At 36.9% G+C, this 16,525-nt stretch overlaps 1 protein-coding gene across 6 annotated transcripts in view; it reads left to right on the forward strand.

Annotated features, from left to right (window-relative positions):
* The window catches only part of Csde1 (cold shock domain containing E1), a 30,401-nt gene that overhangs the window by 95 nt on the left and 13,781 nt on the right, over positions 1–16,525 (forward strand). Inside the window, exons 1-11 of one of the 6 annotated variants that reach the window (XM_029537324.1) lie at positions 100–218; positions 7,714–7,860; positions 9,952–10,006; positions 10,295–10,438; positions 11,471–11,580; positions 11,979–12,071; positions 12,684–12,781; positions 14,786–14,867; positions 15,178–15,306; positions 15,410–15,535; positions 16,221–16,433. In XM_029537324.1, coding sequence (XP_029393184.1) covers positions 7,723–7,860; positions 9,952–10,006; positions 10,295–10,438; positions 11,471–11,580; positions 11,979–12,071; positions 12,684–12,781; positions 14,786–14,867; positions 15,178–15,306; positions 15,410–15,535; positions 16,221–16,433 — 1,188 coding nt within the window. In that variant the 5' untranslated portion in view covers positions 100–218; positions 7,714–7,722. Of the gene's footprint in view, positions 1–99; positions 219–7,713; positions 7,861–9,951; positions 10,007–10,239; positions 10,439–11,470; positions 11,581–11,978; positions 12,072–12,683; positions 12,782–14,785; positions 14,868–15,177; positions 15,307–15,409; positions 15,536–16,220; positions 16,434–16,525 lie in introns of those variants that run through there. The other 5 variants (XM_029537325.1, XM_029537326.1, XM_029537327.1 and 2 more) reach the window with 5 other exon arrangements.

A 16,525-nucleotide genomic window follows, 5' to 3' on the forward strand; every position in this document is an offset into this window, starting at 1 on the left:
TTCTTCAGTGCTGGACTGTGAGGTTGCCCGGTGCAGCAGCAGCTTTATTCTTTTCTAGCTTGCTAGATCATTTTCTCTCGCTCTCCTTTTTTTCTTTTTTTTTTTTTTTTTTTTTTTTTTAAAAAAAATACTAGCAACTTTCATCCTTTGGAACTTGTGCTGAAAAAAGAAGATCAGCAAATACTACTGAAAGTGCAATATTTGATTATCACTGCGAGGTAGGTTTGAATTTTTATTGGTTAAGAATAAATGAGCTGGACATGGTAGTATATGGATGAATGGTTTACATGCTTACTATATTGTTTGTTAGGCATTGCTAGTGCCAGAAGAGTATATATGGTAGTGAATAAAATGTTTACAAATGTAAATTTAGAGTATTTTATTACAAAATATTACTGTTAAGTGTGGACTAAAAGAGAAGGTTCTCAGTGCTAAGAGTATAAGGAGCAGGAGGCATCTGGACAAAGCAGTACTTTGTCAGGAGGAAAGGATCTTCTCTGGAGTACAGAAGTAATGGTTCTCAGGTTCCCTAGGAGGCTTGAGAGCACAGGACTAGTGAGCGATTGAGTTACACGCAGGCTAGAGAATACAGTTTTTGTGGGTTGTCTTTAACTGGACAGAGAAGCTTTTGGGAGCTAAGTTCTGAAACTTACAGTATATTAGTTCTGTATGTATGAGAGCTATTGGATGGTTATTAGAAGTTGTTGTGGACTTTTTCAAAGGGAAGATGGCTTGATTTATTGCTGATGAGAAAATCTACTGAAAGAGTAGACAGTTAAGACAAAGGCTGGTGAGCAGGCAGAAGTGGGGTTCTAATGGTAAAAGGATCTTGTAACAGGTTCAGTGTGAAGCTAAGCCTAGGGAGAAAACAGCCTTAGTCCATCCAGTTGTCCAAACTAGAAAGAACGTTTGTCATTCACTGAAAGAAGTTTGTGTCAGAGCTTGTTGAAATGGGAACCTCTTGTCTGTTTGAAATCAGAAGTCAAAGACTGCTAGTATGGTATATTAGTTACTTGAGGGAATTAGAATTACAAAGAGTGATTTTTTTTTTCTTTTTAGTTTCTAAGTTTTCTAAAATATAAAGTCTTTGAATTGAGAACGGAATCAGAATCATTGGGTTATAGGTAATAAAGGAAATACTATGAAGAGAACATTAAAGAAGAACAACACAAACACATAGGAAAGGAACACAAAGGAAGATGATTTCAAAAGGTTGACAACCATTTTAAAAAATGTTGCAGATGAAATGGAATGGAAATGGAAACAGTTTGTCTTATTCATTTCAAGAAGCACTCAGGTCTGTTGTGGAGGAGCACTTTTGATTTTATTTTTTTGTGTATGAGTATGTGCCTGAGTGTATATTTGTGTACCATATGCTGGCAGGTTCCTTCAGAGGCTAGAAGAGGCATTGGATTTCCTGGAACTTGAGTTACAGATGGTAGTAAAGTACCATGTGAGTGCTGGGAACTAAACCTTGGTCCTTAGCAAGACCAGCAAGTGCTCTTAACCACCCATGTTGTTTCTTTTCCTTCCATCCTTCCTTCCTTCCTTCCTTCCTTCCTTCCTTCCTTCCTTCCTTCCTTCCTTCCTTCCTTCTAGACAAGGGTTTCTCTATTTAGCTTTGGCTGTCCTGGAACTTTTTGTCTCTAGACCAGGCTAGCCTCAAACTCAGAGATCCACCTGCCTTTGCCTACAAAGTGCTGGGATGAAAGCTTGTGGCACCACTGCTTGGCTCTCATTTTGTTTCCTCTTTTTTTTTTTCTTTCTGTATATGAGTACACTGTAGCTGTCTTCAAACGCACTAGATGAGGTCATTACAGATGGTTGTAAACCACCATGTGGCTGCTGGGAGTTGAACTCAGGACCTTTGGGAGAGTAGTCAGTGCTCTTAACCTCTGAGCCATCATCTCTTCAGCCCCTCTTACTGTTTCTTAATAACTATTCTTAGTGATAATTTTTTTTTTTTTTTTTTTTTTAGGTTTTTCGAAACAGGGTTTCTCTGTGTAGTCCTGGCTGTCCTGGAACTCACTTTGTAGACCAGGCTGGCCTCCAACTCAGAAATCCTCCAGCCTCTGCCTCCTGAGTGCTGGGATTAAAGGCGTGCGCCACCACGCCCGGCCTTAGTGATAAATTTATCTCCAGAACCAATTTTAAGATAATTGTTCTAGCATATCTTTTGTTGTTTTCTTCTTCGTCTGACTTTAAAGAGTAAGTTTAGGCTATTGTTCCTTCTTTTGGGCTCGGTGGAGATGCCTACCACAAACTAAAGCTGCTTCTAAGCTAAAGGAAGAGACTGGGGAGATGTATGTGCTTGTTCCAATTTCTTGGTGGGCTGAGAGGCAGGACCTGAGCCCACAACTTGAAGACAGTGTGGGTAACAGCAAGACTATATCTTAAGGATGCTAGATGGTTGTGTGAAAGTTTTCCATATTTATTTCACTGATATGAATTATAGAGATGGATATAGAGTAAAAATTTCATTTGCTACACCTTGGTCTAATTTTTGTATTCTGAATATTGCTGTATAAACAGTTTTCAGTATATAAGATGAGTATACCCTGTGTACTCCTGACTTCTGAAAAGTTGGTTATATGCACATAGTTTTAAACCATACAATTGAAGTAGAAGATCTTGACTATAAGGCCAGAGATCTAATGTTCTGATTGCAAAGTTGTAAAATGCTTAAATGAAAGAAGCTTCCTATTAAGGAAGCATTTAGTAATGTAAAAGAATCTCTGAGTGGTGGTAGTTTGTTTTAATTTTTAGGTTAGCATACAAAGAAGCAATGGGTTTCATTATTCATTTCCATTCATATGTGTGGTTATAGTTCGGAAACCCTAGTTTTAAAGGGGATTGTGTGTATGTATGTATGTATGTATGTATGTATGTAAAATTTACAAAAGTAGTACACAGATGAGAATGTGTAAATATAGAGGGATAGCGAGAAACAAAAGGCTTGGGAAGAGATTTAGGGGCTTGTGAAAGTACACGTGAATTAATTTGAGTCCTTTAAAACAGTCTAAAGGTGACAAAAGAAAAATGTAGGAAATCCTAGGGGGTTGTTTTTCTGAAGGTAATTTTTATTTTCGAGATTATAGCAGTAATATTGAGAGAAAACTGAAGCTTTTAATGGATGACAGGATAACTTGCTAACTACAGGGACATGGCAATAACATAAAGACCTGTGTTCTAAAACTAAAGGCACTGTTCCCAAAGTCAGCACAGCAGTGTAGCTTATTCTCCACAAAAAAGGGTAGGAACCAGTGAATTTAACAGACTGGTTTTTAGGAAGGTCTCCAGGTATATGTTCCAGATTCTATTGTGCCCTGTTTTGTTTGTTTGTTTGTTTTTAATTTTGAATCTTTTTAAGTTTTATTTTATGTGTGTACACTGTAGCTGTCTTAATGTACACCAGAAGAGGGCGTCAGATCCCATTACAAATGGTTGTGAGCCCCACCCTGTGGTTGCTGGGAATTGAACTCAGGACTGAGCCATCTCTCTAGCCTGTGCCCTGTTTTTCTTAAAGCTCTAATAATAAGCAGTTATGCTAAGTAGATACTTTTTTTTTCATATAGAGGCGTGTTTTTAATTAATAACTCACTCTCTTCAAACAATATTGTACAAGTTAAGGCTGTATCAATTCTATTTAAGATACAAACTCATAAATATTCATATAAAAACTACGAGTTGGTACATCTTGGTGGTAGGTACTTTAGTATTAAATAGCACGAATATTAAACTCAGCTGCATGATCCTCAACCTTCCACAAAAGAATTCACATGTTACTTAAGATGTCCAACCCAAATCTATCAAGACTACTTAAAGAAAAACTTGGGATCCGGGTATGGTAGCACATGCCTCAGAACGTTGAAGCAAGAGAATTGTGCATTCAAGGCTGGCCTGTAGTATACAGCAAAACCGTGGCTCAAAAAAAACAACAAAAACCAAAAAACTGCTAATAAAAACATTTTTAAAAATTAAGCAATTTCACGTAGGAACCAGAAAACATGCATCCTGGCAACTCTAGATACTTAATCTAAAATTGTTATGTGAAGGACACCTTGAACTATCCCAACATCCTAATATGGGTGTGAATTTAGAACAATAAAAGACTAAACTTTTGAACAATTTAAGCTTGATCTCTGCAAGTTAACCAGCACAGGGCACTTAAGGGGAATGAAGTGATGGCATAGAGATTGTCTGTTCACATACTTCCAGAGGGCCCATTTTAGGTGCTCTAGATCTCGACTCCACAGGAAACCAAACATTTGTGGTATACCCACCCACAAACACAAATAGAAAATTTTTTAATGACTTAAAACAATAGTGTTTTACAGGGTTTTGTTGGTTGGGTTTTTGTTGTTGGTCTCAGCCCAGGCTGTTCTCTGACTAGTGAAGGATGTTCTTGAGCTTATCTTCCCAAGTCCTTGGATCACAGACATGCAGTCTTTATTGGGCTTTTGTTATTTTGTTAAAGGGGCAGGTAGTGAGGGTTGGAATATTTTCCTAATATGCTTTATTAATAAATTGAATAAAGGGTGTGTGCTTAAGTTACACAGTTACTAAAAACTTTAGTGTACCTAATAGGGAAATAATCACTATTCCGCTTTAATCAAAAGACTATAAAAATGGTGAGATACACTTGAGTAATAGCTATTGCAAATCTATGCTGAAAACAATACTATGAACAACTACTGAATTTAGGAAGCTGAGAGGAGAGCCAGTGTGGAGGATCACATCTGTACTCCTAGCAGAGGCAGAAAGGTTCAGGAGTTCAAGATCATCCTCCACAGCTTATTTCAAAGTCTGCCTGAGTCGAAATGAGGCTACATAAAACCTTGTCTTCAAAATTAACCGGCTAAAAGGAATAGTAGAAGTTATGCTTAGGCATACAGAGCTATTAATTTTAGAACTGACTGAGGGAATTAACAAACAGAAGGGAATTGTTACATTGAGACATTTTCTCAGTGTTATTAAAATGACTAGAATTTTTTTTTAAGGGGATTTGGAAATCATATAAACTCCAACTTTACATTTAAGAAAATAATCTCTGGAAAGCTAAATGTAACTACCTGAGATACTAATCTATGGACAGAGCCTAGATTGGTTGGTGCTGATATGTTGTGTGTGTCAATCCTGGTTGATTAATAAGCCAGCATGGGTTAGGAGTGTGAACCATGGCAGGCATGGTGGCACATGTCTTTAACCCCAGCACTCAAGACAGGAAGACTGGTGAGAAAGGGGGGATTCTTTCTACAAAGTGATGGTATGTATCAGGAATGGAAATTTGGAAATGAATGGTGGTGGCTGGTTAGGGTTACAGCTTTCTGGGACTTGTCTTTTCATTATAAAATCCATGTAGTAAGACTAACGTCTAAACATAAAGAAACAGGACTTTGATATTCCTGATCTAAGTCAGTAGCCTAGAATAGTGGTCCTCAAATCAATTTGATTATATTGCATGTCAGTGAGAAGCCTATAAAACTGTTTTTTGTTGTTGTTGTGGGTTTTTTGTTTGTTTGTTTGTTTGTTTTTTGGTTTTTTTCGAGACAGGGTTTCTCTGTATAGCCCTGAAGTCCTGGAACTCACTTTGTAGACCAGGCTGGCCTCNAACTCAGAAATCCNCCTGCCTCTGCCTCCCGAGTGCTGGGATTAAAGGCGTGCACCACCACGCCCGGCCAAAACTTTTATAAATGCATAATTACACTTTGGTTGCCTTGGAAAGAGTGATAACAAATGAGCAGAAAATAAAAATAGGACTGCTCTTCCAGAGGTCCTGAGTTCAAATCCCAGCAACCACATGGTGGCTCACAACCATCCATAATGGGATCCGATGCCCTCTTCCGGTCTGTCTGACAGCGACAGTATACACACATACATGAAGTAAATAAATAAATCTTTTTTTAAAAAAAGAAAAGAAAAATGGTATTATGGAAATAGGTTACCTGTTAGTATAGGTTTGTGTCCTCTTCACCAGTATGGTGTGTATACTTAGTTTGTTTCATGGGTGAGTTTTTGTTTGATTGATTGGTAATCAGGTCTTCAAAGGTTTTTTTTTTCTAATAATCAACTCTTTACTGTCTAAGTGCTGGGATTACAAGCGCGTACTACCATGCTTACTTGAAGTATTTGTTTTGTTTTGGAGCAGAGCTTCTCAACCTTCCTTCTTTTTTTTTTTTTTTTTTTTTTAGTTTTTTCGAGACAGGGTTTCTCTGTGTATCCCTGGCTGTCCTGGAACTCACTTTGTAGACCAGGCTGGCCTCNAACTCAGAAATCCGCCTGCCTCTGCCTCCCAAGTGCTGGGATTAAAGGCATGCGCCACCACGCCCGGCTCAGCCTTCCTTCTTAATGCTGTGACCCATTAATACAATATCTCATGTTGTATTAAACCTCCAACCATAAAATTCTTTTTTTATTTTTTTGGTTTTTCAAGATAGGGTTTCTCTGTGTAGACCAGGCTGGCCTCGAACTCAGAAATCCGCCTGCCTCTGCCTCCGCCTCCCAAGGGCTGGGATTAAAGGCCTGTGCCACCACTGCCCGGCTATAAGATTATTTTCATTGTTACTTCATAACTATAATTTTGCTGCTGTTGACCATAATATAAATGTCTGCTTTGGGGTAGTCTTGGGCCCCTGTGAAAGTCATTTTTGAAACCCCTCTCCCCCAAGGGGTCCCAGCCCACAGGTTGGGAACTGCTGTGTTGGAAGATTGTTGTGCTGTTTTCTCCTGTTTTGTAAAACAGGATTTTACTATAGTACTTGCTGGCCCCAACTCAGTAATACGCCTGCTTTAGCCTCTCAAATGCTAGGATTATACACATGAGCTATCATGCTTGACTTTTATTTTTCCTTTGTTTTGTTTTAAACTTCATCCTATTATAAATTAATTATCTCGGACATTATTTATGGAGTGTGTTTTACTGCTTCTAATATAAGTCCGACTTACACATTAGATCTTAGGAATTAGTCCTGGGAATAAATGTGTTGACTTCCATGTGCTTTGCTAGTGCTTTCCTTTGCCTTCCATATAAATACATTTCTTCCACTGACAGTGACTCTGCTGTGGAGTCGAGCCTAGAAAACTAAATGTGTAGGGCCATTCATTCAGGTATATTTAAACCATAGTATGCTGAGAACAAATGAATAAGAAATAGGATTCACTGTCAACTTAGTGAGTTTGTAGTTTAATTTTCAGTAATATTCAAGTTATATGAGAAGCATATCTGATATATCAGCTTAGTGAGATATAAGCTATATTTATATAGCTCATATTCGTAACATATAGTAATATTCATAGAAACTAATGCAGAAACAGAAATGCAGTATTCTGTTTTCCATTGGGCTATAATTGAGAATAGATTCTGTTTAAACTGTTTGGAAATTGAAAAGAAATTTGGAACAGTGGTCTCCTTATTAGCCACTGAAGTTCTTTTTTTGTTTTGTTTTTTGAAACAAGGTTTCTCTGTGTAGTCCTGGTTGTCCTGGAACTTTCTCTGTGGACCAGGCTGGCCTCTAATACAAGGATCTGCCTGCCTCTGCCTCCGCCAGTGTGGAGTTAAAAGCATGTGCCAGCATTGTCTGGCTGCCACTAGTGTTCTTATGACATTTTTAAAGTTCCTTATAACCCAGGACTGTTTAATGTATCTGAGAGAACCTTTCAGTTGGATGTTTATTTACTCATGTACTTGTTAAACATCTTGCTATGTTGCCACAGCTGCTTGACATGGAGAACATGCTTACCTTGTCATCAGATCCTCAGCCCACTCCTGCAGCCCCTCCTTCACTTTCTTTACCTTTATCTTCATCATCTACCTCATCCTGGACAAAAAAACAAAAGAGGACCCCCACATATCAGAGATCTGTAAGTCAGGAAAGGAGTGATTCAGTTTGTCTTGCATTGTGTTAAGCATGGCTTATGACGGCCTGGTTGAAGTGCCAGTAGGCTCAGTTTATAGCTTCCTAATCATTTCTTTGACTGAGTTTTGAAAGATAACTTTAGGACCCCGCTGATCTAAAAATGTCTTAAAGAGTGGAGAAGCATTGCTTGCCTTAGATCTTGCTGGAAGTGGAGAATTTCAGATTCTTACCTTCACTAAATCTGATTCTGCTGTTTTAATCAAATTGTCAAGTGGCTTTAGTTGGAGAATTTCAAGCCCATTGTGTGGAAGTAGACCTTGTTTGAGTCGTCTACCAGTGGATATTGGCCAGTGGTTGTTTTCTCCATGGTAAAATGGGCATAGTGTATTGTTTTTGTGAAAATTAGGTTAATACACTTCAGAACAGTGGCTAATACAAAGGAAATAGAACCCAATTACTAACAAGTGTGCATTGATTTGCATATTTTGAACATGCCATGTGTTAGTGTATTATTTAACTGTTTATCTATTTTTTTCCTTTAATACAGGGTTTCTCACAGTAGCTCTGACTCTTATGGAATTCACTCTGTAGAGTAGGGTGGCTTGGACCTCTCTCAGATCCACCTGCCCTTGTCTCCTGAATGCTGGAATTAAAGGCTTGTTCCACCACCTCTTTATTTAACCATTTATCTTTAAAGAATTTTGGTCCTTGGAACTGGAGAGATGGCCCAGTGGTTAAGAGTGCTGGCTGCTCTTCTAAGGACCCAGGTTTGATTCTCAATACCTAGCAGCTCACAGCTGTCTGTGACTCTAGTTCCAGCCAATCCAGTGCTTGACCTGGGCCTTTATGGAGAAGAAGCAGTATGTGGTACACAGACATACATGTAGACGAAATTCCCATCATTCACATAAAAAAGAATATTGATCATTGAAGAATATCTTTTTAATAATTGCCAAACATTTCATGGAGCTGGAAATGTTTGTCATATTTCAATGAAAGGGACTTTTAAAGTTAATGTAAAGACTTAAGATAGTGCTTCTGTGGTAAATTACTCAGCCTTTTTTGGATGCTTATTCCATCTTATGCTTCTTTTTTATTTTCCTTAGGATTAATTTATTTTATATATGTGTGTACACTGTAGCTGTCTTCATACACACCAGAGAAGGACTTTAGCTCCCTTTACAGGCGGTTTTGAAGCCACCATGTGGTTGCTGGGATTTGAACTCAGTATCTTCGGAAAAGCAGTCAGTGCTCTTAACCGCTGAGCCATCTCTAGCCCCTTAGCTTCTTTCAAACTTATCAAATAATTCATTTTTGTGATTTATGAAATCCCCAAAGTAAAAAAAAATATTTGACCTAAACAGATTGCATTGTATTGTATTATATTTTATTTTAGTAACTCCTTTTTCACTGAAGAGAATGTTTCATTTGCTTTATTATATAGCTTAGAATTGATCATAGAAACAGATGACATTAGAGATGTCAGTGTTTCCTTAGCAGGGAAAAGGTTTTGAATGTCCTTAGAAATTAACTTAACATTGTTAGACAACTCTTTATGGCAATAATTTGTATTAGAGATATTTTTGACTCATAATTTTCATTTTTTTCCCTAATAACTTGAGTGTGTGTTATGCTACAATTTTTAAATTTGAATTAAATATTGAATAAGACATTTATTATGTTAATTTCTGCTAACTTTATGAATTTAATCTGCATGGCTTACCAAATAGTATTAAGATATTTTCTTAATCTGATAATTCTAGGTTACCAGTTTTTATATTAACCACAGGTTTTAAAATTGTTCCAGTAATTTAAAGTTAATGTTAAAAACTTTCACTAAGTGTTGTTTTACCTAGTGTTAGTTTGGGGGTTTTTGGGGGGGGGGGTTGTAAATTAAATTTTAAGTATTTCACTAGTAAAATTCTAGACTTTTTTTTTTTTTAACCTATTTTAACTTCGTTTTCTTTGCCTTTCTATAACAAAGATATATATTATATATATATATATATATATATATATATATATATACTATTCTAGCTGACAGATATGGAGGCAATAATGAATATTGACTATTCTTTTTTCTTTTTTAAAACAGATGAGCTTTGATCCAAACCTTCTCCACAACAATGGACACAATGGGTACCCCAATGGTACTTCNGGGGGGGGGGTTGTAAATTAAATTTTAAGTATTTCACTAGTAAAATTCTAGACTTTTTTTTTTTTTAACCTATTTTAACTTCGTTTTCTTTGCCTATATATAACAAAGATATATAATATATATATATATATATATATATATATATATATATATATATATATATATCTTTGGAAATTATACATAGATCTATATATATTGACTATTCTTTTTTCTTTTTTAAAACAGATGAGCTTTGATCCAAACCTTCTCCACAACAATGGACACAATGGGTACCCCAATGGTACTTCAGCAGCACTTCGTGAAACTGGGGTTATTGAAAAACTGTTGACCTCTTATGGATTCATTCAGTGTTCAGAACGGCAAGCTAGACTTTTCTTCCACTGTTCACAATATAATGGCAACCTCCAAGACTTAAAAGTAGGAGGTAATCTGTCAGCTCACTTTTGAACTTTGTACTGTGTGTCTGCTTGTTCTTGATAGGACTTTTCAGTCTGTTATAAGCCACAAAGGATGAACATTTTAGTTTTGCTTACTTCTGAAATATGCGTCCTAATTTTTACTGTGGCAATATCATTTTGAGATCTGAAAAACCTAACTGGTAAAAAGATATATTTGAGTATTTTTCTTTTCTTTAGATACTTAGAAGATTTAAAGGAATGAAATTATAAGGTTTCTTAAACTAAAACAACAAAAAATCCCAAGAGGCTAGAAAGATGCCACAGCAGTTGATACTCTTGTATAGGACCTAGGTTCGTTCTTAGCACCGACCTCAGCTCATAATCAGTTGCAAGGCCTCTGATAGCCTCTTCTGTCCTTTGTGGGCACCAGACACCAAATGTTGTAGTCTACATACATACATACATACATACATACAAACAAACAAACAGGCAGAACTCTCATTCACATAAAAATATTCTTGAGAATGAACTTAGAACTGTGGCTAACATGAGTATTTGGTGTGTACCAGATGCTGGGGGTGCGTGCTGTTTAGCATTGTTTTGTTTAATCCTCTCAGCAATCTTGTATGTTAGAAATTAATCCATTTTATAAATAAGCTAAAGTAAGATGTTTCCAAATCTTGTATTATCTTATTTGTAATGTATATGAATGCCATGAAAACTAGGTCATGATCTATAATTACCTCAGTTTAAGACAGTCTAAGACTCAGTCTAAGTTTGAAATGCTCGTGTGTGTGTCAGTCGGTTGGAAGGCTCAATAAAATACACATTGCTGTACTTGATTCCCCAGAGTTTGTCTTTACCTAGGTCTGAAGTGAGGCTCAAGAATTTGCATGGTCTCCTAAGTTTCCAGGTAACGTTGATGCTTCTGGCCTAGGAACCATACTTTGAGAACCACTGGTTTAAGGCAACTCAGATATTACACACCTTAGAGGTCAGATGCAAGATGCTGTTTTTCAAGCATTAGTCCAACAAACATGACACATTCTTTATTTTAGATGATGTTGAATTTGAAGTATCATCTGACCGGAGGACTGGGAAACCTATTGCTATTAAATTGGTGAAGATAAAACCAGAAATACATCCTGAAGAACGAATGAACGGACAAGTTAGTGACTTTGATACTTTGTATTTCCTTTGGGCCCCATATTTGCATATTTTTCACATTAGAAAAGGAAGATTGTCCCTTGCCTCCTCAGTTTGCACGAAGAGAGCTCTAGTATATAAAGATAACTTTTAAGATTAGATCAGAAGCACTGGCATTTCTTGACCTGAACTAAAAACATGGTCAAGACTCAGTTTGGATTTTACACATAACCCTGAGTCTTTACTTACAGTCAATTTGCATACTGTAAGTTTGATACTTGGCAGCATGACATCCTCTTGTGGATCATATTAAAATGCATCCCTGTATATAGTATAGAGGATATTAGAACTCAGTTTATATTGCACAGTGCTGCTCCTGAAATGATTAGCAATGGAAATTTTTTTTTTTTTGACTGGTAGGTTGTGTGCGCTGTTCCTCACAACTTAGAGAGTAAATCTCCAGCTGCCCCGGGTCAGAGTCCAACAGGGAGTGTATGCTACGAACGTAATGGGGTAAACTTGTGTATTTTTCTTAAACCTTTGCCTGATCCATCATGTGATCTATAAGCGTACTTTAAAATTCAAAGTAGAAAACGTAAGCTAGTTGCTAAAATCACTTTTAAATTTGGTTTTATGAGGCTTCAAGTGCAGCATAATAAAATTATTTTTAAAGAAAAAAAATCCATAGGACTTCCAAGTGTGTTAGCTTGCCCAAGTGTGACCTTAGTTAGAACATTAAGGTAAAATGCTCCATTAAATCACTTTTTGGTGGGTTGTGGGGAAGGGGATTTATTTCTGGTTCCTTTTAAGCACTAACTCCAGTTTTTTTATTTGGAATGCCTTTTGTAAAGATTGTCTTTTTGAAATGTAACTACAGTCTCTGGGCAAATGCTTCCACGTGTGTAAGCTTTTTGAACTTGGATTGCTGCTCAGCTGTGGACTCAAAGAAGTCATCAGCACCATGGAGGGGAAGTGTGATTATGAATAAGACAACTTCCTTGTTATACTGCATATAACTAAGAACTGTGGCTTTAAAATGCCAGTATAAGAAGTATTTGAGTAAGTGACATTGTACAGTGAATGTGCATCCTGTTGAGATAATAATAATAGCTGGTTAATTCACAGGAAGTATTTTATCTGACTTACACCTCTGAAGATGTGGAAGGGAATGTTCAGCTGGAAACTGGAGATAAAATTAACTTTGTAATTGATAACAATAAACAGTAAGTTCTCTTCAATATTTTCCTAACCTAAATGATTCTTTTTTAGTTACATTAAAAAATTTAAGGTGAGAGCCAGGTGTGGTGTTCTGTCCTGATAGTCCTAATACTTGAGAGGTAGAGACAGTATCAGGAGTTATAGACCAGGTTGGGTACACTGGGTCCTGTTTCAAATACCAAAAAGGAGGAGAGTAGAGGTGGGAAGAGAAATCTGAAATTATTTCAATACCTAACTGGCAAATCTGGACACTTTTATGACCCTTGAAGATTTTGTCCAGCAGCTTGAGACCTTAAAGGTCTGAATATTCTATAGGCAGGTATCAGAATCTAAAGGTGATTAAAACATTGTCGTTTTCAGGGAACTACCTATTTAGTGAAGTTTTTAATAAGGACGAATATGTAAGATTAATTTTGAAAGAACAGTGAAAAGTCAGATAAGAAATGAGAGCAGTATGGTCAGAGAACTATCAGACATTTTGGGGAAAATGGCTAGAAGTTTGAGTTAGCTTTGTTGATTGAGCTGCAGGAACATGAGATGAGCTTTATTATATATACAATTCTTGCAAGACTTGGAGTAAGGTTAGAGTTGTGTAAGTGCTAAAGATAGCAGGCTCTGAACATTAGGGATGCTCTAGACCAGGAACGACGCAGTACTGTGGAAAATAAAGGGTTTGTATGGATCAACCAAGATATGAATCAAAGTTGTTGGAATACTGGAGAGTGAAATTGGGTTATGGGTTTATATATTAATTTTAGACCAAGGGTCTTAATTGAATATGAAGTAGAAAACCAGGGAATAGATAAGGTAAGTTTCAGAAGGTAGCCACTCTGTTTCACCTTTAATAATTTCTTCCCTTTGCCATAGATTTGTACTAAATAATTTTTTTAACCTAGTATGTCCTTAATTTTTTTTGAGACAGGGTCACTATATAGACCAGGCTGGCCCCCAACTCAGAGAGATTCTTGCCTCTGCTTCCTGAGTACTGAGATTAAAGGCATGGACCACCTATCCACATAACATACATACACAGAGAGTGAGTTTGTGCACATGTGAACCTTGTGTGTACAGTGCCTTAGGAAGCCAGGATAGGGCACCATATCCCCTTCAACTGGAGGTGACAGATGGTTGTCAACTACACCCACCATGGGCGCTAGGTGTTGATCCCATGTTCTCTATAAGAGCAGCAACTACTCTTGACTACTGAGCAGTTTCTTCAACACTTACACTTAGTCCTCAAAAAAGCAGTACCTCATTTGTCTGTCTGATTTTTTTTTTTTTTTTTGGACAGCTACTCTTCTCTAAACACGACCCCAGCAATAATTTTGTATCTTACATAGTTTACACTGTGCTTGAAATAAACTTGAGTTTCTATTAGTATGTTTTGTTCAAAGATTGAGGCACTAGCAACGTGCTTTAAGTGTTTTCAGTTCTCTTTATAAGGTGAAAGCGTGGCAAAGTCTCCTGTCTCTTGGAGGACAGGAATAAGGATAGTCTAGCCTGCTGAACACCTTTAATCCTAGCACTCAGGCAGCAGAGGCAGGTGGATCTCTGAGTTTGAGGCCAGCCTGGTCTACAGAGTTGAGTTCAGGACAAGCCATAGTTGCACAGAGAAACCCTGCCTCAAAAAAAAAAAATAAAATAATAAATTAGGAGGATAGGTACTAAGTTTAGCACTTCCAAATAACAGATTATTTTATTCTTACCATCAGTTCCTTAGTTGGTAACATGTAATATCCTGTGGTGAAAACATAGTTCTCCACCTTCTTTAGAAGGTATCTACCTTTGGTAAAGTCAGGAATTTATGAAGAAAGAAAAACAATCCAAGTCTGAAAGATGGGGAGTTTGAACAAAGTTTTTATCCATAGAGGATCAAGTATCACAAACCTTACATTTGTTCTTAATAATGACAGAATTTTTAGGACTTAGAAAACTACTTTGTGATTATAGACTCAATAGTTTCTAACAACCCAGAGGATTTAACCTTCATTTTTTCATTTCTTCTCTAGCACTGGTGCTGTAAGTGCTCGTAACATTATGCTGTTGAAAAAGAAACAAGCTCGCTGTCAAGGAGTAGTTTGTGCCATGAAGGTAATAGTTAATAAACTTGAAATGTTTAGGTTTGCTGTTTGGTTTTTGAACTGCTTTTAAGCTTTGTACTACAAACCCAAACCACTTGCTTCTTTTGTCTTCTGCTTTAAAACTATTTCCTCATTAACTTAAACTAGGTTTCATTAAACTTCTTGATTGCTGGTTCTTTAGGTTAATTCTTGTTAAGGTAGACTCTTTCGCCTATAGTATAATTTTAAGATAAAGCTTACTGATTTTTTTTTTTAAGTTGTAATCATACATTTGTATATTGATTGGTAATGATTTTTTATTTGGGGGCTTTTTGCTTTAGGAGGCGTTTGGCTTTATCGAAAGAGGTGATGTTGTAAAAGAGATATTCTTTCACTATAGTGAATTTAAAGGTGACCTAGAAACCCTACAGCCTGGAGATGACGTGGAATTCACAATCAAGGACAGAAATGTAAGATGGGTCATTCACTAAATCAATGCCCCTTAAAGATTAGTAGTGGATTATATATTTAAGAAACACTTAAAATGATGTGACCCCTGCCCTCTTGATTTAGGGTAAAGAAGTTGCAACAGATGTCAGACTATTGCCTCAAGGAACAGTCATTTTTGAAGATATCAGCATTGAACATTTTGAAGGAACTGTAACCAAAGTTATCCCAAAAGTACCCAGTAAAAACCAGGTAAATTGTCTTTTATCAGCAATGTCTTCTTCTGACCAATCAGTAGTACAATATTATGGTGTGATACACTGAAAGTAGTGTTTGATTGATATAATTGTGTAGTGGGGTGTATCTTTTAGTAGGTATTTTAATTAAAAAAAAGAAAGAAAAGCAAAATAGATGCTGAGGGTGTGGTTCAGTGGCAGAGGGCTGACCTAGCATGCAAAAGGCCCCAGTACTGCAGAAAGAAAAGAGAAACTAATGAATGGTATGTTGATGGGTATGTTTTTGCTTATTTGGTTTTCACTGAGTGATTAAGATTAAAAGAAATTATTACCTAACCTGGGGAAGATCCTACTGAATTGGACTGCATGTACCACTTCTCCGTTCCCCTATCTTACAATTTGTTAATTTGCGGGGAGGTAAGGTGAGAGGCATCATTGCTGGATAAATGTGAGATCCAAAGGGCTAAAATGTTTTTCCTTAACATTTCTTGATATCCCAGTGCAATGTTAACAGTGCTTGATTTATGGTTGTCATAGGGCCTTAGATGATAAGGCTTTTATATTTGGCTTATATTATCAGCACTTTTTTCCCTTCAGGGCACTATATTATAAATAAGCTATTTACTGTGTGTTCTTCTTGTTTGACTTAGAGCTAAAAGGATGAGAAATCTCCAGCTAAAATCGTTTTTCCTTCTCATCAGAATGATCCATTGCCAGGACGAATCAAAGTTGACTTTGTGATTCCTAAAGAACTTCCCTTTGGAGACAAAGACACAAAATCCAAAGTGACCCTGCTGGAAGGTGACCATGTTAGGTTTAATATTTCAACAGACCGACGTGACAAATTAGAACGAGCAACCAACATAGAGGTTCTATCAAATACATTTCAGTTTACTAATGAAGCCAGAGAGATGGTAAGTGTTTAGCATTGCTGGGTTCAGTGATGGACTCTGATTTACATTGTTCGCTGGGACCTCCTTAGGCTGATGGCTAGTGAGTAAAGGTG

Source organism: Mus pahari, chromosome 4 (genome assembly GCF_900095145.1).
Source record: "Mus pahari chromosome 4, PAHARI_EIJ_v1.1, whole genome shotgun sequence".
NCBI classification, from domain to species: Eukaryota; Metazoa; Chordata; class Mammalia; order Rodentia; family Muridae; genus Mus; species Mus pahari.